The sequence below is a fragment of the Mobula hypostoma genome, chromosome 30 (assembly GCF_963921235.1).
Source record: "Mobula hypostoma chromosome 30, sMobHyp1.1, whole genome shotgun sequence".
In the NCBI taxonomy this organism is placed as follows: Eukaryota; Metazoa; Chordata; class Chondrichthyes; order Myliobatiformes; family Myliobatidae; genus Mobula; species Mobula hypostoma.
This window is the reverse complement of record NC_086126.1, coordinates 3,552,735-3,575,467: the sequence shown is the minus strand read 5'-3', so window position 1 is coordinate 3,575,467 and position 22,733 is coordinate 3,552,735. Positions and strand designations below refer to the sequence as shown.

The 22,733-nt window shown below is 51.0% G+C and overlaps 1 protein-coding gene across 7 annotated transcripts in view; it reads right to left on the bottom strand.

The window, feature by feature from the left end:
- The window catches only part of mark2b (MAP/microtubule affinity-regulating kinase 2b), a 167,930-nt gene that overhangs the window by 52,617 nt on the left and 92,580 nt on the right, over positions 1-22,733 (bottom strand). For all 7 annotated transcript variants that reach the window (XM_063036473.1, XM_063036470.1, XM_063036474.1 and 4 more), the window contains 2 exons: positions 19,849-20,043; positions 19,212-19,265 (listed from right to left, as the gene is read on the bottom strand). In XM_063036473.1, coding sequence (XP_062892543.1) covers positions 19,212-19,265; positions 19,849-19,986 — 192 coding nt within the window. In that variant the 5' untranslated portion in view covers positions 19,987-20,043. The remainder of the gene's footprint in view (positions 1-19,211; positions 19,266-19,848; positions 20,044-22,733) is intronic.

Sequence of the window (22,733 nt, the reverse complement as noted above, 5' to 3'; positions counted from 1 at the left end):
TTTCATAGACATATACACACTCAATGTAACTCACTTTTGTCTTTGTATTTACCATTGTACTGCTTCTGTAAAGTTCACAAATTTCACGTGCTATGCGGATGATATTAAACCTGATTCTGAACCGCCTTCCTGGTGGTAGACGACGGGAGGAGGGCTTGTCCTGGGTGTTCTGAGGCACCGCTTCCTGAAGATGCCTTGGACACTACGGAGTTAACCCCAAGCGTCAATGAGTAACTGCACTCGTTTGCTTCCACCACGCCCCGACCCACGGGACAGATTACCAGAATAACCGTCCCACAAACTACAATACAGACAGAAAACAGACACACTGCTCTGACAGGCTCATGTACCATACACTGGTATGAGTTTACTTTGGACTCTGAAAACCAAAGGGACTAGTATAGATAGGAATGCAAGGACCAGTTGGGCCAAATAGCCTGTTTCTGTGTGTAATTCCTTTTCTCCTCGTTTTTTTTTAAAGTTATTGGATACTGCCCGGACTGAGGAGCAGGTCTTAGGAGAATAGATTGGGTGTGTGCCTCAAATCAAATCAGTGTAGAGTGAGGTGGGAGGCAGCACGCAAACAGCACCACCCCTCCAACACCGACACAACATGCCACAGCTAACCCTCACCCGTACGTCTATGGAACGTGGGAGGAAACCACAGCACCCAGAGGAAATCCATGCAGTCACGGGGAGAACGTACAAGTCAGTGGCAGGAACTGAACCCCTATCTTACAGCAGGCGGCGTAATGACATTACACTACCTCGCTCAGAGATTCGGTCGTGTAGGGGCCATGCTTAGACGGGCATCTTCAACAGCATGAATCCAGCGGGCCGGACCTGCTGCGGGTCTGACTCTAAACGAGCGGACTGAGGGTATGGCATCACGGGCGACACGGGTTCGTTGGGCCCACTGGCCTGTGAGTCTGCAGCGTCCCCACGTGTGGCAAGGGCACACAACCTCCACGGTCAGTGTTCTGCTGAGCCACGGCGCCCGTCCTGAACCGGGCCAGTCTGCAGAGTCACAGAGAAGGACCTGTCACCGAGCCAAGGTTGGGCAGCTCCCCAGCACATCCTCATTAGTGGCAGGACAGGGATGTTATTTGGAGATTGAGGTCACCGTCCCAAAATACATGTTTACCGAACTGTCACAGCATTCCCTCGCTCCATCTCCTGCGCTCTCTTCCCCTCCCTCACTCGCGCTGTTCCTCTCCCTCTACCCCTTACCCCCCACTCTTTCCTTCTCTTGCACTGTGCTGAGTTCTGGTCACCCTGTGATAGGAAAGACTGGGGGGGGGGGGGAGAAAAGATTTGCAAAGATGTTATGGGGACAGAGGGACGTGAGCGACAGAGGCTGAGGGGTGACCTTACAGAGATCTATAAAATCTCAAGGGGTATCGACATGGTGGACGGTGACAGTCTCTCCCCCTGGGCGAGGGGGAAAGGGTTTAAAGGGAAGCCAAAGGGCAGGTTTTCCCCACCGAGGGTGGCGTGTGGAACAAGCGGCTCGATGAAGCGGGTACAAAAACGGCATTTAAATGTCGCTTGGGTGGGGGGGGGGTACATGGATGGCAAAGGTATAGAGGGATGTGGGCCAAGCACAAAAAAGTGGGACTGACGACGGTTGGCATGGTGGTCAGCATGAAGAGTTTGGGCCGAAGGGCCTGTGCCCCTTCGGTAGGAATCTCCTGCCTCTTTGATCTGGTTTCGGGGCCTCCCGTGGGGAGTGGCGGAGGGGACAGGATGTAGGGGCAGAACACCCTGTTCGATCGGCACCCTGTGGCCTCCCCCCCCAGTTCAGAGTATTTACCACCCTTCAAACTCAGGCGTGAGAGTCAGCGAGCACTACAGAAACACGCCCTTTGGCCCGTCCAGTCCATGCCAATCTGTTACTGTGCCCGGCACCTAGACCACTGCCCTCCACACCCTCCCCACCCATGCACTGAACCCAATCTCTCTTACATGTTGAAATCGAACCCAGATCCACCACTTCCGCAGGCAGCTCTTTCCACACTCTGAGCGAAGCAGTTCCCCCTTCAGCTTGTCACCTTTCACCTTAACCCATGACCTCTGGTTGTAGTCTCACCCAACCTCAGTGGGGGAAAGCCTGCTTGCACTTACCCGATCCATCCCCCTCATCATTTTGCATGCCTCTATTAAATCTCCCCTTCTCCTGCATTCTCGTCCTCACCTATTCAACCTTTCCCTAAATCTCAGGTCCTTGTCAATTCTCTCTGCTCCCTTTCGATCTTATTGACATCTTTCCTGTAGGTGGGTGACCAGAACTACACACAATACCCCAAATTAGGCCTCACCAACTCCAATATAACACCCTACTTGCCAAACTCAATACTCTGATTGATGAAGGTATCACCTCACCCTTACCTTGCGACTAGAACTGGTTTATTACTGTCACACGGACGTAGGTACAGTGAAAATCTGTCCTGCCACTGCTCTTCCGGATCAGATCGTTACACGTATCGAGGTAAAACAACAACAGAATGCAGAATAAAGTGTGCCGGCCGCAGAGAAAGTGCAGTGCAGGGAAACAGTAAGGTACGAGATCGCATCGAGGGGGATTGTGAGAACAAGGGTGGATTTTATTGTACTGGGGACGTACGAAGGGTCTGTCGCTTGCAATGGCTGCCGCTCGGTCTCAGTGGGCCTGCCCGTAACACGAGAACGCGGTCCGTCCCGCTCCTGCAAGCTCTGGGTCTCGCTGACAATGAGGGGTAAAAAAGAAGCTAGGAGTGAGGAGAATCTACAATGCTTCCCACAGCTGGGACACGCACAAATCAGCGTACATCTGCTTAGCAGCTCGCTCCAGGCAAGTGCCTTGAACCGAAGCAGCTGGACTAGCAGAATCAGGTTTGTTGTCACTGACGCGTGTCGTAAAATACGTTGTTTTGTGGCAGCAGCACAAGGCTTAAACATTACTACAGAGCACACAATATTACCGCCCAGTACAGGCCCTTCGGCCCATGATGTTGTGCCAACCCTTTCAGCTACTCCAAAATCAATCTAACCCTTCCCTCCCATAATCCTATCTAAGAGTTTCGTTAATGTCCCTAATGTATTTGCTTCTACCACCACCCCAGCAGGGCACTCCACACACCCACCACTCTCTGTGTAAAAAAACCCACCTCTGCCTTTACCCCTATACTTTCCTCTGATCACATTAAAATTACACCCCCTCAGATTAGCCAGTTCCACCCAGGGGAAAAGTCTCTGGCTGTCCACTCGATCTGTGCCTCTCATCTTGTAGACCTGTCAAGTCACCTCTCATCCTCCTTCACTCCAAAGAGAAAAGCCCCAGCTCACTGAACCTATCCACATAAGACATGCTCTCTAACCCTGGTAAATCTCCTCTGCACCCTCCACATCCTCCCCACAATGAGGCGACCAGAACTGAACACAATACTCCCAGTGTGGGCTAACCAGGGTTTTATAGAGCTGCAACATTACCTTACCGCTCTTGAACACTACCCCCCAACTAAAAGACCAACACACCGTATGTCTTCTTAACTGCCCTATCAACTTGCGTGGCAACTTTGAGAGGTTTATGAACATGGACCCCATGATCCCTCTATTCCTCCACACTGCGAAGAATCCTGTCATTAACTTTTTGTACTCTGCCTTCAAGTTCGACCTTCCAAAGTGAATCACTTCACTCTTTTCTGGATTGAACTCCATCTGCCACCTCTCAGCCCAGCTCTGCATCCCGTCAATGTCCCGCTGTAACCTACGACAACCTTCTACACCATCCACAACTCCACCAACCTTTGTGTCATCCGCAAACTTTCAAACCCATATTAAAGGGTGTTACTGATCTCGAAGCTGTAAGCACCCTGAGCACTTCCAGAATTTTCAAGGAGATGCACAGAAGCATTTTCACAAACAAACTGGCAGGAAATGAGAAGGACATTAAACAACTCGAATTAAGTAATTAGCCAGAGTCCAGGGAGAGGAAAGATAAACAGTGAGGGAGATAATGACAGAAAGGAGACAACAGACTACAAATCGGGAAACCGTGACTAGTGACGAGTTTGAGTTCAACTGTCACTCAACCATACGGATGAATACAGCCAAACGGAACAGTGTTACTCCAGGGCCAAGATGAATATCACATTACCAACAGTCGCACACAGCACAAGGCACGAAGAAATAGAAAAACATAAACAGTCACAACCAAAAAATAAGATGGCCCAGGTCCTTGAGTGTCATGGCCTGTAGATTGATGGTGCATCGATGTTGTCTGGAGCCACGCCTCCTCACAAACAAGTACGTAGCAGTTTCTCATCTCGTGCTGGGTCAACCACAGACATAAGCAATCCAGCTCATCTTAAGACCATAAGACACAGGAGCAGAATTAGGCCATTTGGCCCATCGAGTCTGCTCTGCCATTTCATTATGGCTAATCCATTTTCCTTCTCAGCCCCCAATCTCCTGCCTTCTCCCCGTATCTCTTCATGCCCTGACCAATCAAGAATGTATCAAGCTCCACCTTAATTATACCCAACAACTTGGCCTCCACAGCCGCCTGTATCAACTAACTAACTCCACATATTCACCACTCTCCGGCTAAAGAAATTCCCCCTCATCCCCGCTCTAAAAGGGCGCCTCTCTATTCTGAGGCTGTGTCCTCTGGTCTGACCATAGGAAACATCTCCACATCCACTCTATCGAGGCCCTTCAACATTCGATAGGTTTCAATGAGGTTCCCCCTCATTCTTCTGAATTCCGGTGAGTAGAGGCCCGGAGCCAACAAACCTTCATCATCCACTGGGGGAACACAGGAGTAAAGCACCGACAGGGGAGGTGGCCAAACCCCAATCTAACCTGCTCTCTCCCACCGCGCCACCTGGATCTTCTCCCCGGTCGGCTGAGACAGGCAACCCTGCAGCGTGAGGGCCTGGTCCGCAGCTACCCCCTGCCGTTGGGTCACGCTGATGAACCAGTGAACAGCGCTTGCTGTATTCTACAGTATCGATGTCCAACGGGGGGAAGAGGAGCACAAGAAAACCATCCAAGACAATCGCGTTCACAGTCTGTTGGACGGTGCACCGACCCTGATGCCTTCCACCGCGATGAGCTGAGCTGCCAACAGAGACAGGCGGGGACAGCCCAGTCGCTCACAGGCAAAGCCCCCCACCCCCCCAGCACGCAGCTCACCGGATGCACCGTAGGGAGAGTGCCTGGGAAACAGGCCATCTCAAGTCCGAGGTAAGAGAGGGGGTTCCTCACTGCTGGGGGTTGTGGGGGAGGTACCTCCTTGTCAGGGGAGCCGTTTTCTCCAAATTTAAATTTTTTTTAATGTAAAGAGATTAGTTGTATTTGTCACGTGTACATGGAAACACACAGCGAAATGAGTCGTTTGCGTCAATAACTGTGCTGGGGGCAGCCCGCGAGTGTCGCTATGTTTCCATGAGACCATAATACCATAAGACACAGGAGCAGAATTAGGCCATCTGGCCCATCGAGTCTGCTCGGCCATTCAATCATGGCTAATCCTTTCTGTCTACCTCCACGTTCACAGCTTACTAACCCTAACCCCTACGTCTTTGGGACGCGGGAGGAGACCGGGGCACGCGGAGGATTGGTTCTGCTTGGAACTTCGCAACAATTGAAACAAGACATACCCACAGCCACCAGTGGAATCAGTGGCTGCTAGTGCTGTAAAGCTTGGCACTAGCCACAACACTAACGTTGCGACCACACCACCCCGCCCCCATTACCAGGGGTGGTAATGGGGACAAGCTCCCACTACCTATAAATGCTCCCAATGGTGTGTGACTCAAGTAGGATTTGACAACCAAGTCCAGCTCCTGGCCTTCAGGTGTGGCTAAGCTACTAAGCCCAGTGGAACAATCTCTACTGACACGGCAAGTTACTGGCACCTTAAAACCAGTCATTTCAGGCAAATGTGGCTTGTCAGCCGCGGTTGGCAGCTCATCTAGGAGAAGGAAAATTCTGATCTCAAAGCTCCAATGCCTTGCAGCTACACCCATTCATGGGGTTGGCATAGGGAGTAAATCCCCAGAAAAATCCGGAACTGGAGTCCTACATTGAGTTCAATGCTGGTTGGCAACTCCTGCGATGCCACTGGTGCCAAACCGTACCAGTCTCTGCCATTCCTTTGGGTTCATCAGATGTGTGTAGAGCGGGAGCCTGCTGCATGGGCAACAGCTCGTTCTCCATACCGCACTGCCCAGGCTTGTGTATCTAGACAGCTAGAGTGTAACATCCATAGCTGACCCTGACCGACAGAGGTCCCAGCAGGAAAGGCTCACTCTGATGGTGGAGTGAGATTTTACTGTTGGCCTAAGGTCCCGAGCTGTGCTGTATAGTTCTACATTTGAAGCATATCAACCTTTATTCAGGTCCATCTTGTTTAGTCAGGTTTTAATCCTTCCCAGAACACGACAATGACCTTCGGTGACTGGCCTGGTCTCCAGCTCGGACTCGCCCTACTGCGGAGCGGAGCCTTTCGATTCGCTGCTGACAAATGCCACCGGCTCAGGTTTCCATCTCACTTCAGGAATATCCAGTCTTGCTGGAGTGCAGGAACTCGCTCTCCCATTGTTCCCCAGGACCTCTTCACGAAAGCAGCCAGAGCAGGAGGTATCGGGTAGCATTCCGAGCTCTCCCCCCAACACCACAGGGGAGGGGGTGGTTTTGAAAGCTGACACCTCTGTCAATCACTGATCCCTTGGCGACTGGCGAGAAGCATTGGGCTCGCCTGCTGTTCTTAGTCTTTTGTCGTACAATGCTCTGAATTGATTCTCAAACAGTCAATAGAGGGAAGCTCTGCGGAGCGGTTAGCACGATCGCTTTCCAGCGTCCACGATAGCCCGTCGGGGCTCAGTCCCACCACTGCCTGTAAGGAGCTTGTACGTACTCCCTGGGACCACGTGGGTTTCCTACGGGTGCTCTGCTTTCCTCCCACAGTCCAAAGACGTGTGGGTTGGGGTCAGTCAGTTGTGGGTGTGCTGTGGACACTTGCAGGTTGCTCCTAGCACGATCACTGCAGATTTGATTTGACTCAAATCACGCTTTTCGCTCTGTTTCGATGTACACGTGACAAATAAACCTAATCTTTTATCTTTCCACCTTTGGGCCATGCCATCGTCTCGCAGCTCCCATCGGGCAGGAGGTGCAGAAGCCTGAAGTCCCACACCACCGGGTTCAGAAACAGCGACTTCCCTTCGACCGACTGGCACAACCCTAATCACCAACTCAGTACGACAACACTCGGACCACTTTGCACTAAAATGGCCTTTTTTTTTGTTCTAATTGGATTATCTTGCAAAAAATTGTTCAACGTAATGTACATTATTCCTCTGAATAACGTGTACCTGACGCTCTGTGCCCACGATACTGCTGTGAGTAAGTTTTTCTTTGCACCGTGCACACATGGACTTGTGCAGACGACAATAAACTAGACTTTGACTTCCTCGGAGACCTTGCTCCATATCCCCGCTGTTCAGAAGGTGATGGGGATTCACAACGAGCTGACAGCCGCATTAACATTTAGAAGACATTTGGACAGGTAAACGGACAGTGGGGACGTGGGCCAAAGGCAGGCAAACTGGACTGGCCCAGACCAGCACCCCGGTCAGCATTGATGAGCTAGGCTGAAGGGCCTGTTTGCATGCTGGTATGAGTGCACACTGACAGAGCAAGTCAAACATGGAACCGTACAGCCCAGGAACAGGCCATTCGGCCCACAATGTTGTGCTGAACCAGCTAAAAAGCAAATCAAAAGCACCCAACACTAATCGCTCCTATGTATACGACATCCATATCCCTCCACCTTCATTACATTCCTGTGCCTATCCAGGCATCTCTTATGTATTGGTTTCTACCACCCTACCAGGCAGCACATCCTAGGCCTCTCACATCCCCCTTGAACCTGCCCCCTCTCACCTTCAATGCATGCCCCCTGGTGTTAGACATTTCAACCTTGAGGAAACAGATACTCCTTGTCTACTCTATCTATACCTCTATCAGATCTCCCCACAGCCTTCGCCGCCCTGAAAAAAACAACCGAAGTTTGTCCAGCCTCTCCTGATAGCACATGCCCTTCTAAACCAGACAGCGTCCTGGTGAACCTCTTCTGCCCCCTCTCCGAAGCATCAACATCTCTCCCATAGTGGGGCGACCAGAAACCACAACAGTCTCAGCTATTTTAAGATGATGACAGTTCGGACAAACAAGATGACTAAAGGCGTCTCTTTCTATTGAGAGCCCAGCGAGATACAGACATTGGCAAAGTGATGGCAAGGGTGTTGGCTGTTGGAAAGACTGGCCAAATGCCAAGAGGAAGGTAATCACAGGGTGCGCAGACAGACAAGTGCCTGTTAGACACACACAAGTGCATCACAAAAAAATGTATCATGATCAGCCTCAGAGAAAGGAGCAAACATGTGCTGCCATGGAAATAGTCTATCGTAAACACGAGCGATTCTGCAGATCCAGAGCAACGCACAGACAAAACACTGGAGAAGCTCAACATGTCACGCCACATCTGTGGAAATGAGTAAATAGTCGGGCCAAGACCCTTCCTCAGGAAAGGAAAGGAAGGGGGAAGAAGCCAGAATAAGAGGGTCAGGGAGGGGAAGGAGGACAAGATGGCAGGTGATGGGTGAGACCAGGTGAGGAGGAAGGTGGGTGGGTGGGGGAGAGGGGGGATGAACTGAGACACTGGGAGGTGATGGGTGAGACCAGGTGAGGGGGAAGGTGGGTGGGTGTGGGAGAGGAGGATGAAGTGAGACACTGGGAGGTGATGGGTGAGACCAGGTGAGGGGGAAGGTGGGTGGGTGGGGGAGAGGGGGATGAAGTGAGACACTGGGAGGTGATGGGTGAGACCAGGTGAGGGGGAAGGTGGGTGGGTGGGGGAGAGAAGGGGATGAAGTGAGACACTAGGAGGTGATAGGTGAGACCAGGTGAGGGGGAAGGTGGGTGGGTGGGGGAGAGGGGGATGAAGTGAGACACTGGGAGGTGATGGGTGAGACCAGGTGAGGGGGAAGGTGGGTGGATGGGGGAGGGGGGGATGAAGTGAGACACTGGGGGGTGATAGGTGAGACCAGGTGAGGGGGAAGGTCAGTGGGTGGGGGAGAGGGGGGATGAAGTGAGACATTGGGAGGCGATGGGTGAGGGGTAGGTGAGGGAAAGGTGGGTGGGTGGGGGAGAGAGGGGATGAAGTGAGACACTGGGAGGTGATAGGTGAGGGGAAGGTGAGTGGGTGGGGGAGAGAGGGGATGAAGTGAGACACTGGGAGGTGATAGGTGAGGGGGAGGGTGGGTGGGTGGGGGAGAGGGGAATGAAGTGAGACACTGGGAGGTGATGGGTGAGACCAGGTGAGGGAGAAGGTGGGTGTGTGGGGGAGAGGGGGATGAAGTGAGACACTGGGAGGTGATAGGTGAGACCAGGTGAGGGGGAAGGTGGGTGGGTGGGGAGGAGCGGGGATGAAGTGAGACACTGGGAAGTATGGGTGAGACCAGGTGAGGGGGAAGGTGGGAGGGTGGGGGAGAGGGGGGATGAAGTGAGACACTGGGAGGTGATAGGTGAGACCAGGTGAGGGGGAAGGTGGAGTGGGTGGGGGGGGGAGGGTGGATGAAGTGAGACACTGAGAGGTGATGGGTGAGACCAGGTGAGGCGGAAGGTGGGTGGGTGGGGGAGAGGGGGGATGAAGTGAGACACGGGGAGGTGATGGGTGAGGGGGAACGTGGGTGGGTGGGGGAGAGGGGGGATGAAGTGAGACACTGGGAGGTGATGGGTGAGGGGTAGGTGAGAGGGAAGGTGGATGGGTGGGGGAGAGAGGGGATGAAGTGAGACACTGGGAGGTGATAGGTGAGACCAGGTGAGGGGGAAGGTGGGTGGGGGAGTGGGGGGATGAAGTGAGACACTGGGAGGTGATGGGTGAGACCCGGTGAGGGGGAAGGTGGGTGGGTGGGGGAGAGGGGGGATGAAGTGAGACACTGGGAGGTGATGGGTGAGACCAGGTGAGGGAGAAGGTGGGTGTGTGGGGGAGAGGAGGATGAAGTGAGACACTGGGAGGTGATGGGTGAGACCAGGTGAGGGGGAAGGTGGGTGTGTGGGGGAGGGGGGATGAACTGAGACACTGGGAGGTGATGGGTGAGGGGTAGGTGGATAGATGAGAGAGGAGAGAGGTGAAGTAGGAGGAATCTGATAGGAGAGGACAGCGGACCATGGGAGAAAGGGAAGGAGAAGGGGAACCAAAGGGAGGTGATAGGCCAGTGAGAGGGGCACCACAGATTGGGGGATGGGAAAAGCTAGAAGTGGGGGGGGGGGGGGAAATTTCCTGGTTGAAGAAATTGATCTTCTCACCATCAGGTTGGAGGCTAGCCAAACGGAATACCAGGTGTTTCTCCTCCAACCTGAGAGTGGCCTCACTACGGTACCAGAGGTCGTGGACTGAGACACTGGAGTATAAATGGGAAGTCGAACTGAAACAGGCGGCCACTGGAAAATCCCACCTGCTGCGGCCGCCGGAGCCGAGGTGCTCCAGGAAGCGGTTCCCCCAGTGGGAGCAGCAGAGGTTCGGCACTCAACCCCAGAATCAGAATCAGGTTTAATCTCGCTGGCCTACGTCGTGAAACCTGTTGCCTTGCGACAGCAGCACATTGCAATACAAGCCAATAAAACCATCAATTATGGTAAGTACTATCAAAATCAAATTAAGCAGTGCAAAAAGAGAAGGGAAAAATACTCAGGAAATGTTCACGGGCTCAGTGTCCATTCAGAAATCGGATGGCGGAGGGGAAGAGGCTGTTCCTGGAACGTTGAGTGTGGGTGTTCAGGATGGTAATGAGAAGAGGGCATGTCCTGGCGGATGAGGGTCCTGAATGATGGACGTTGCCTTTTTGAGGCACCTCTCCTTGAAGACGTCCTGGATGCTGAAGAGGCCAGCGCCAACAACGGAGCTGGCAGTGTTTACAACTTTCTGCAGCTTTTCCCGATGCTAAGCCGTGGCCCCTCCATACCAATATATATATATAGTAACACGAGTGTTCTTTCAGTTAGTCCTGACGAAGGGTCTTGGCCCGAAATGTCGACTGTACCTCTTCCTAGAGATGCTGCCCGGCCTGCTGCGTTCACCAGCAACTTTGATGTGTGTTGCATATATATATATACAGGCAAAAGTCTCAGGTGCATATATATAGCCCGGGTAGCTAAGACCTCTGCACAGTACTGTACTTGTCATTACGTTGATCATTACAGAATGTCTCTCTGGCACTTCCTGCTCCCTTTCCCTAACCATGATTCCCCTCTCCCTGGCCCCTTCCCACTCTCAGACCACAAGAGAGACCCGTATCAGAATCAGGTTTGCCATCACTCACAGATGTCATGAAATTTGTTTTTTTTTAGACCACAGTATAGTGGAGTACATAAAATTACTACCCTACCTACATATTCTGTGTGCACCTAAGACTTTTCACAGTACGGTGTGTATACACACACACACACACACACACACACACACACAACAGTACGGTAGTAATTTTATATATACTTCTTAGCGCAATTTATACATCTTTAATAAGGAATTGCACTGTACTGCCACAAAACAACAGATTTCACAGCATGCAGTCTGCCGGTGATATGAAACCTGATTCTGATTCAGTTCAAAACCCTGTTATCAGCCTCAACATCAGAGAGTGATGCAGAGTTTTGACCTGACACGTCCACAGTTCCCCCACCCCACCCCCAGCTGCTGAGTTTCTCCAGCAGACAGACTGATGGATTAATCGAGATACAGCGTGGAATCGGCCCTTCGAGCTACAGCGCCCAGCAACCCGGTTTAACCCCAGCCTAATCATGGGACAACTTACAAAGACCAATCAGCCTACCACCCGGCACGTCTTTGGACTGTGGGAGGAAACCAGAGCACCCAGAGGAAACCCACACGGTCACAGAGAGAGAACGTACAGACAGTGGGGGGAAATGAACCCGGGTCGTTGGTACTAACCACTACACTCCCGTGTTGATCTTTGAGGTAGAATCTAACACGAAGGATTTCAACGGGATAATGGTGCACCGGTAACCAGCGAGTTAAGTGATCAATTTAATCTCTCTCTCAATGTCAGCAAAACTAAAGAGCCGATTATTGACTGCAGGAGGAAGAAATCAGAGGTCCTCATTTGGGAATCAGGGATGGACAGGGTCATATCAGAGAGTCTATCCTGGGACCAGCACGCAAGTGCACCACAAAGAATGCACGACAGCACTTCGACTTTCTCAGATTTTGTGTAGATTTGGCACCAAAAACTTTGACAAACTTCTATAGGTGCTTAGCGGAGAGTATCCTGACTGGCTACATCTCGGCCAACGCCCAGGAATGGAAATGTCTACAGAAAGTGGTGGGAACAGCCCAGTCCGTCACAGGCAAAGCACTCCCCACCCTCAGCACATTTACACACAGCACCGCCAACAAGAAAGTTGCATCCGTCATCAAAGACCCCCACCACCCAGGCCATGCTCTCTTCTCACTGATGCCATCAGGAAGCTGGTACAGGAGCCTCAGGTGCCACACTGCCAGGTTGGGGAACAGTTATCATCCCTCAACCACCAGGCCCCTGACAGGAGTGGACAATTTCACTCACCCTATCCCCACTGCAGTCAGAATCAGAATTATTATCACCGGCATATACGTGAAATTTGTTAACTTAGCAGCAGTAGTTCAATGTAATACACAATCTAGCAGAGAGAAAAAATAAAAATAAATAAAATAAAAAAATAAATAAGTAAATCAATTACGTATATTGAATAGACTTTAAAAATGTGCAAAAACAGAAATGCTGTATATTAAAAAAAGTGAGGTAGTATCCAAAGATTCAATACCCATTTAGGAATCGGATGGTAGAGGGGAAGAAGCTGTTCCTGAATCGCTGAGTGTGCGCCTTCAGGCTTCTGTACCTCCTACCTGATGGTCACAGTGAAAAAAGGGCCATGTCCTGGGTGCTGGAGGTCCTTAATAATGGACGCTGCCTTTCTGAGACACCGCTCCCTAAAGATGTCCTGGGTACTTTGCAGGCTAGTTAGTGCCCGAGATGGAGCTGACTAGATTTACAACCTTCTTCAGCTTCTTTCGGTCCTGTGCAGTAGCCCCTCCATACCAGACAGTGATGCAGCCTGTCAGAATGCTCTCCATGGTACAACTATAGAAGCTTTTGAGTGTATTTGTTGACATGCCAAATCTCTTCAAACTCCTAATGAAGTATAGCCACTGTCTTGCTTTCTTTATGACTACATCAATATGTTGGGACCAGGTTAGATCCTCAGAGATCTTGACACCCAGGAACTTGAAGCTGCTCACTCTCTCCACTTCTGATCCCTCGATAAGGATTGGTATGTGTTCCTTTGTCTTACCCTTCCTGAAGTCTACAATCAGCTCTTTCATCTTACTGACGTTGAGTGCCAGGTTGTTGCTGTGACACCACTCCACTAGTTGGCATATCTCACTCCTGTACGCCCTCTCGTCACCACCTGAGATTCTACCAACGATGGTTGTATCATCAGCAAATTTATAGATGGTATTTGAGCTATGCCTATCCACAGAGTCATGTGTACATAGAGAGTAGAGCAGTGGGCTAAGCACACCCCCATGAGGTACGCAAGTGTTGATCATCAGTGAGGAGGATAGGTTATCACCGATCCGCACAGATTGTGGTCTTCTGGTTAGGAAGTCGAGGATCCAATTGCAGAGGGAGGTACAGAGGCCCAGGTTCTGCAACTTCTCAATCAGAATTGTGGGAATGATGGTGTTAAACGCTGAGCTATAGTCGATGAACTGCATCCTGATGTAGGTGTTTGCATTGTCCAGGTGGTCTAAAGCTGTGTGGAGAGCCATTGAGATTGCGTCTGCCATTGACCTATTGTGGCGATAGGCAAATTGCAATGGGTCCAGGTCCTTGCTGAGGCAGGAGTTCAGTCTAGTCATGACCAACCTCTCAAAGCATTTCATCACTGTCGATGTGAGTACTACTGGGTGATAGTCATTAAGGCAGCTCACATTATTCTTCTTCGGCACTGGTATAATTGTTGCCTTTTTGAGGCAAGTGGGAACTTCTGCCTGTAGCAGTGAGAGGTTGAAAATGTCCTAGTTGGTTGGCACAGGTTTTCAGTACCAGGTATTCCATCGGGATCTTCAGCCTTGCGAGGGTTCACTCTCTTTAAAGACAGCCTAACATCGGCCTCTGAGACAGAGATCACAGGGTCATCAGGTGCAGCAGTGATCTTCACAGCTGTAGTTGTGTTCTCCCTTTCAAAGCGTGCATAGAAAGCGTTGAGTTCACCTGGTAGGGAAGCATCACTGCCATTTATACTATTAAGTTCCACTTTGTAGGAAGTAATGTCTTGCAGACCCTGCCAGAATTACCGTGCATCTGATATTGCCTCCAACCTCGTTCGAAATTGTCTCTTCACCCTTGAAATACCTGGTTTTCTGGTACAGGCCTGGGTCGCCAGACTTGAATGCCACAGATTCAGCAGACGACGTACCTCCTGGTTCATACACGGCTTTTGGTTTGGGAATGTACAGTAAGTCTTCGTAGTCACACACTCATCCACACAGGCTGTAATGGAAGTAGGTAACAACTGCAGCAATGTTCCCTCTAAAATGTGTGCGTGGCACACATATTTTGCTACAAGAGCACACAAGGGAATTTAAACTGCGCACAAAAGGTTGTCACCCTCTCCCTCATCGGCATGCTAAGTATATCTCACGATCGTACACTATCACATTTCCTTCGGTGTTGACAACATGGAGTTTGTGACAATTTGTCTGCAGATTTAGAACTGGCTTATTTACGCTGTTTTTATTGAATAAATTATTCAGAGTGCATGTCGTTGTCACTGGGCAAAAAACACTGCACAGCGCAAGATTTTTGCACAGACTGGTCATTACACAGTAGAAGAAAGACTGTCCAGCGCTGAATAGATCATAATCTATGGACTCATTTTCAAGGGCTCTATAAACCCATGTCCTCAGTATTATTTATTTTATTCTTTAGCATAATTTGTCTTCTTTTGCATGTTGGTTATTGTCTTCATTTTTTAAATTTTATTTCAGAGATACCGAGTCACTGAACTGCACTGGACAGCAATCCCCAATTTAACCCTAGCCTCATCACATGACAATTCACCCTCTCACCTGTACATCTTTGGACTGTGGGAGGAAACCGGAGCACCCGCAGGAAACCCACGCGGTCACGGGGAGAACGTACAAACTCCTTACAGGTGGCGCCAGAACTGAACGTCGAAATCCTGACGCCCCGAGCGGTAATGGCTTCTCACTAACTGCGATGCCAATTTGCCGCCTGCATCTGGGAACAAGACGCATTTCCCCCCCTCTGTCCTGAGAGACGAGGACTTTACCTTCCTGCTCCACAGCTGACAAAGGAGCGCAGGAAAAGATTAATAGCCTCCAAATTTCAAGTTAAATTTATGATCAAGGTACATATATGTCACAATATACAACCCTGAGATTCATTTTCTTGCAAACATTCACAATAAATACAAAGAAAACAAAATAATAATAAGTAAGCAATCAATATCAAGAACATGAGATGAAGAGTCCTTGAAAGTGAGTCTATAGGTTGTGGGAACAGTTCAGTGTTGGGATGGGTGAAATTGTCCTCTCTGGTTCAAGAGCCTGATGGCTGAGGGTTAATAACTGCTGGAGTGTGTCCTGAGGCACCTCTACCTCGTTCCTGATGGCAGCAGCAAGAAGAGAGCATGGCCTGGAAGGCAGGTGACCGTGAAGATGCATGCTACCTTCCTGCAACAGTGCTTCATGTAGATGTGCACGCTGCTGGGGAGGGCTTTGCCCCTGATGCACTGGGCTGCATCCACTAGCTTTTTGTAGGTGTTTCCGTTCAACGGCACAGGCGTTTCCGTACCAGTCCGTGATGCTGCAGTCAGTACCCTCTCCACCGCACATTGACATACATGTGTGGGACTACTGATGCAGACCAGCAAACGCACCCACTTTAAGAACGAGAGCAGCATTAGCCGTGACCTCTGCAGATGAGTGGGCTCAGTCGCCGGGTTGCCTTGGTAACCCATTGGCGTTTACGGTATGAACAACTGCTGGAGACAGTAACTAACTCCAGCGTGTCTTGGCTTGCCTGAGTAATTACCAGGCACAGGACAAGTGGCGGGGAAAGCTCACGACAGCCCCAGTGAACAGCCATTCTGTCATGACACGGGAAAGAAAATCGTCAGCATCAACGGAGAGGAATAAATGGTCAACGTTTCGGGCCGAGACCCTTCTTCTGGACTGAGAAGGAAGGGGGAAGACACCAGAATAAACAGGTGGCCATGGACTGACATGTCGGAATGAGAATGGGACAACAACAACACTAAAAACTGGTGGATATTCTTCGGAGGGGTTTTCAACACAAGAGGTTCTGCACAGACTGGAAGTCCAGAACAACACACACAGCACTGAGGCTCCACAGGGGACTGTCTTGTCTCCCTTTCTCTTCACCATCCACATCTCAGACTTCAACTACTGCACAGAGTCTTGCCATCTTCAGAAGTTTTCAGATGACTCTGCCATAGTTGGATGCATCAGCAAGGGAGATGAGGCTGAGTACAGGGCTACGGTAGGAAACTTTGTCACATGGTGTGAGCAGAATTATCTGCAGCTTAATGTGAAAAAGACTAAGGAGCTGGTGGTAGACCTGAGGAGAGCTAAGGTACCGGTGACCCCTGTTTCCATCCAGGGGGTCAGTGTGGACATGGTGGAGGATTACAAATACCTGGGGATACGAATTGACAATAAACTGGACTGGTCAAAGAACACTGAGGCTGTCTACAAGAAGGGTCAGAGCCGTCTCTATTTCCTGAGGAGACTGAGGTCCTGTAACATCTGCCGGACGACACTGAGGATGTTCTACGAGTCTGTGGTGGCCAGTGCTATCATGTTTGCTGTTGTGTGCTGGGGCAGCAGGCTGAGGGTAGCAGACACCAACAGAATCAACAAACTCATCCGTAAGGCCAGTGATGTTGTGGGGATGGAACTGGAATCTCAGACGGTGGTGTGTGAAAAGAGGATGCTGTCCAAGTTGCATGTCATCTTGGACAATGTCTCCCATCCACTACATAATGTACTGGTTGGGCACAGGAGTACATTCAGCCAGAGACTCATTCCACCGAGATGCAGCACAGAGTGTCATAGGAAGTCATTCCTGCCTGTGGCCATCAAACTTTACAACTCCTCCCTTGGAGGGTCAGACACCCTGAGCCAATAGGCTGGTCCTGGACTTATTTCCATCTGGCATAATTTACATATTACTATTTAATTATTTATGGTTTTATGTTGCTATATTTATACTCTATTCTTGGTTGGTGCAACTGTAACGAAACCCAATTTCCCTTGGGATCAATAAAGTATCTCTATCTATCTATCTAAAATGCTGGAGGAACTCAGCAGGTCAAGCAGCATCTATGGAGAGGAACACACAGACATTTCGGGCCAAGACCCGATATCAGGACTGGAAAGGAAGAGGGAAGAAGGCAGAATAACTTGTTCTGGCTTCTTCCCTCTTCTCCCTTCCCTTCCTTTCCAGTCCGATCGGCTCAAGGCACAGAGTCACTGTATTAGGAGGGAGAAAACAGATAAGCAGCTGTGTGATCTGACGTAAGGCCTTTCTTCGCCAAAGTCATCCCTCCCTGGGAACAGCTCACACGGATATAAGCCCAGATCCTCCCTGCCTCAGGACATTTCAAAGTTCAAAGCAATTTTATTATCAAAGTACATACAGATCAGCTTGTACTACCCCAAGATGCGTTTTCCTGCAGACGTTCACAGTAGAACAAAGAAACACAATAAAATCAATGACAAACTAGACACAAAGACGGACAAACAACCAATGTGCAAACAACAAACTGCACCAGTACAAATATGAGACAGAGACAGAGACAGAGAGACAGAGAGAGAGAGAGAGAGAGAGAGAGAGAGAGAGAGAGACAGAGAGACAGAGAGACAGAGAGACAGAGAGACAGAGAGACAGAGAGACAGAGAGAGAGAGAGAGAGAGAGAGAGAGAGAGAGAGAGAGAGAGAGAGAGAGAGGGAGGGATGGACAGAGAAACAGAGGGACGGAGTGAAAAAGAGGGGGGACAGACAGAGAGAGAGGACAGATGAGCGAGAGAGACAGACAGACAAGAGAGAGCGAGAGAGAGAGAGGAGGGAGGGGAGGGAGAGAGGGGGACAGAGAGGGAGAGGGAGGGAGGGACAGATACAGAGAGAGAGGGGGAGGGAGGGGGAGGGGGACAGAGAGGGAGAGGGAGGTCGGGACAGATGGAGGGGAGGGAGGGGGGAAAGAGACACGGAGAGAAAGAGAGAGGGAGAGAAAGAGAGAGGGAGAGAAAGAGAGAGGGAGAGAAAGAGAGAGGGAGAGAAAGAGAGAGGGAGAGAAAGAGAGAGGGAGAGAAAGAGAGAGGGAGAGAAAGAGAGAGGGACAGAGGGAAAAAGCGGGGGGGCAGAGAGAGAGACAGACACAGACAGACAGACGAGAGAGAGAAGGGAGGGAGGGGGAGGGGGACAGAGAGGGAAAGAGAGAGCGAGAGAGAGGGAGGGGGAGGGAGGTGTGGGGGGGAACAGAGAGACAGAGAGAGAGACACAGAGACAGACAATGCTGGGATATGAGCTGTAGAGTCCTTAAAAGTGAGTCCACAGTGGAGAAATCAGTTCAGAATTGAGGTGAGTGAGGTTATCCACGATGGTTCACATTGCTCACTGGGCGACTGCCTGTGTGAGCTCAGCACCCCGTCCCGGGAAGACGAGGCGAGGCGAGGGCCAGGCTCTGGCTGAAGTCTCATGGGACCAGCGTTGGTCTGCAAAGCCAGACCCTTGAACAACAAAGCAGCCCGTTGCCCTGGCAACGCTAAGCACTGGAGCAGGAGGTCCGGTAAGAGATTTAACTCAGCAGCTTGTGAGCTCTGGCAGCCAGGGAGGGGGGACTAATCCAGACACAGCCGGTGTGCCCTCCGCCGTGAGGGGAAGGGTGGGGGCGAGCGACCTGCAGTGGTGAGATGTGAAGGTATTCCTCTCGAGTACGCAGGTCCCACTGTGCACGTCCTCAGGCCACTCAGCTTTGGATGGGGCCATGTGACAGCATCCCAAGTGCCACAGTGGGGGAAGGAGGGTGTAACCAGGGGCCTGGGGCCAGGCACTTACCTTCTGCAGACTGGAGGAGTTCAGCTGGGTCTTGTCGATTATTTTGACAGCGACCTGAGAAAAAAAAGAACACGAGAAAGGTTCAGATCAGCCGCCAAAACACACACATCGGGACTCCCTCCTTATCCCTGCACGACCCCCTCAGAGCTCACCCAGAGGGCCCAAGGGGAGAAAGGCAGCCATTGTTTGATCTGTCAGAGAGCCTGACATCAGGGACACAGGGGCAGACGAACGGGGAGAGAGGCAGGGACAGACAAAAAGGGAGGGAGGCAGGGACAGACAGAGCGAGGGAGACAGGCAGCGGGGAGACAGAGAGAGAAACAGACAGACAAAAGAGAGACGCACACAAAGTGAGAGGGACAGAGACTCACACACAGCGAGAGGCAGAGAAAGGGAGAGAAACACAGGGGGAGGGGGAAAAGGGAGATACACACACAGATAGAGGGAGGGGCGAGAGGGGGAGAGAGAGAGGGAGAGAGACCCAGTGAGCCACAACTCAGGTCGGGGAGGGGCAGAAAGAGTTGAGTCAGACTGTGGTGGTGGTCGGGGAGGGGTCAGTCAAGAGCCTGGTACAAGGGGAGGAACCTGTGTGAAAGGCAGATCAGTGACCTCCCCCCACCCAGACCGCCGGCCTTACCTCCTTCCCTGTCAGCACATGGCGAGCCAGCTTCACCTTGGCGAAGTTGCCCTTGCCGATGGTCTTGAGAAGCCGGTAGTTGCCGATGTGAGGGGTGTCCTCGGCCGTGGTGGCAATGGAGCCTCGGCACCGCGGCATGCTGGTCCTGCCAACTGGCTTGGCCTGGTTCGGGGGCTCCGCGTGCCCCACCGTGTGCTGGAAGCAAAGAGAGCACCCGTCACAAGCCCGAACCGAACCACGGAGGCGGCCGAGGAACCCGGCCAAGGGCTCCTAAACGCCTCGGCGGCCCCAAGCAAACAAAACACGAAACCGCCTGCGTTTGCTTTGGGGTCAGAGGAGGAGACACAAGTGGCAGACAGAGTACTGAGGAAGAGGGTTAACAATCAATAATATGGATCACACAGTAGCGTAGCAGTTGCTATCACAGCAATCGGGGTTGGATTCGAGTCGAGTCGCTGTCCGTAAGACGTCTGCGCGTTCTACCCGTGACTGCGTGAGTTTCCTCCGGGTGCCCCGGTTTCCTCCCACAGTCCCAATGGCGACGGGTGAGGGTGGAGTGAGCTGTGAGCATGCCATGTGGATGCTGGAATACGGTGAACTCCCCAATCACAAAGCAGTGTCTGCACCTTCTACCTGCCACCGTGTGGGTTCCCCCCGAGGTCTCTCCCACACCCGATGACGGGTGGGGACTGGTGGTCGTACACTGCCCTCTTTGTCCGTGGGTGAGGGGTAGGCAGATTTTGGGGGAGTTGATGTGAATGACATGCGGGATCGCTGGGTGAACTGGCTGCCGCAGATCACCCGCGTTGTCCGTGGGTGAGGGGTAGATTTTGTGGGAGTTGATGTGGATGACGTGCGGGATCGCTGGGTTAATCGGCCGCTGTAAATCACCCGCCTTGTCCGTGGGTGGGGGGAGGCGTTTCAAAGTACACCTGACAAATAAAATTCAACTATGAGAGAACTCTGACTTGACCCCGCGGGACGCGAGGACAACTGTCCCTCGCCCGCTGCTCGTTGGGATCGCCATCCCAATGACGGATTGTAAGTTAATTATTCGCGGCACGGGTAACCACACAGTCCTGTAGCGGTTAGTACAACACTATTACAGCTCGGGGAGTTGGAGTCTGGAGTCCAATTCTGTGGGAGGAAACCAGAGCACCCAGAGAAAACCCACCCGGTCACGGGGCAGAACGTACAAACTCCCTACAGTCAGCAACGGGAATTGAACCCGAATTGCCGGCTTTGTAAAGCACTTCGCTAACCCTGCGATCCATTTTGTTATTAATTCATCTTTCAACTTTCCGTGAGCACGCGCATCTCCTCCTGCAGTCCAGTCTCAGGCGTACGGGTTAGCAAGTTAAGCTCAGAGAGGCTGACATCCAGAACTCTATGACTTCTGACATAGGTCTGGCTGCTAGATCCCATAAAGGATTGCACGGACTGTTGAGAGGAGCATTGGGGTCTCTTGCCCGCCCACCCGAGATATGTATCAGGAGCGCTGCGTACACAGGGCCCTTAGAATTGTCAATGATCCCGCCCATCCGTCCAACAATCTCTGTGACTCCCTACCATCAGGCAGGAGGTGCTGTAGCATTAGGACAAGAACTATTAGGATGGGAAACAGTTTCTTCCCCCAGACTGTGAGACTACTGAACTCCCTGTCACCACCCAGCTCTCATCACAAATGAAACGCCAGTAGTGTTATACTGTTTACTTCTTAACTTGTGTCGTAAATACACCGTATTACTTGTTCATTTATTTGTGATAATATTACTTTATGTGTTAAGTATATGATGTATGTGGTCTGGAGGAATTTGTGGTCAATGACAATAAACGAAGTCGAATTGTAACAGGCCACGTTTTACCAGTCAGTGGGGCAGCAGCCGAGGTGGTGGTGAGTTCGAGTCCTGGATCAGACAGAAGCTCGAATTTCAGCACTCTAACACTGTGAGACCGGCCCATGGCGTTACGGGCTTCAATCTAGAATAGACTGCCTCTCTCTGCACGTGTCAGGTGAAAGTGACACTTCAGGGGCTTTCCAGCAAGCAGGTGGGCGCCATTTCTGCTGTTGGCCTTCAGTTCAGAAGGACACACCACAATCAACAGCGCACTAATGTCTCCACACACGGTGACGCAAACGTTTGCAAGTAAACTGCCGAGATTGGAGAGAAACTCAGCCCAAATATCAACCTCCCGAACTGCACATTTTCCAAATTAATTCCAACTGAACTGATTCCACAACCTACAGACTCACTATCAAGAACTTACGAACTCGTGTTCTCAGTATGATTTGCATTTGCTCAGTTTGTCTTTTCCACATTCACTGCTTGTCAGTGTTTTCCGACTATAAGACATGGGATCTGCTCCACGCACTTCTTATGCATTTTTATGTATAAATTTTCGTCAATTATACTTTATTTTTCTTGTAAATGCCTACAAGCAAATGAATCTCGAGGTAGTGTGTGGTAACATATCGGTACTTTGATAGTAAATTTTACTTGGACTTTCCAGTCAGAATGATACCAAGGAAATTGCGGCACTTACCCAGGGGGTGGGGTGGGGTGGGGGAAGGAATGTCGCTGGACAACATGACCATTCAAGATGGATAATGGGACACATACCAGGAAGTCTGCAGAAACGGCCAACCTGACTGGACTTGGCCAATCTACTGTATTTTTTGGAAGCAAGCTCAATCCGAAAGAAAGAGATGAAAGAAATGAGGTCAAATGAAGAGGGGAAAGGCACAGATCAAATGGTTCAATTCAATATCAGAGAATGTATACAACCTGAAATTCTCACTCTTCACAGACATCCACAAAATGGAAAAAAGGCCAAAGAATGAATGATGATAACATCAAAAACCCAAAACACCCCGTTCCCCCACA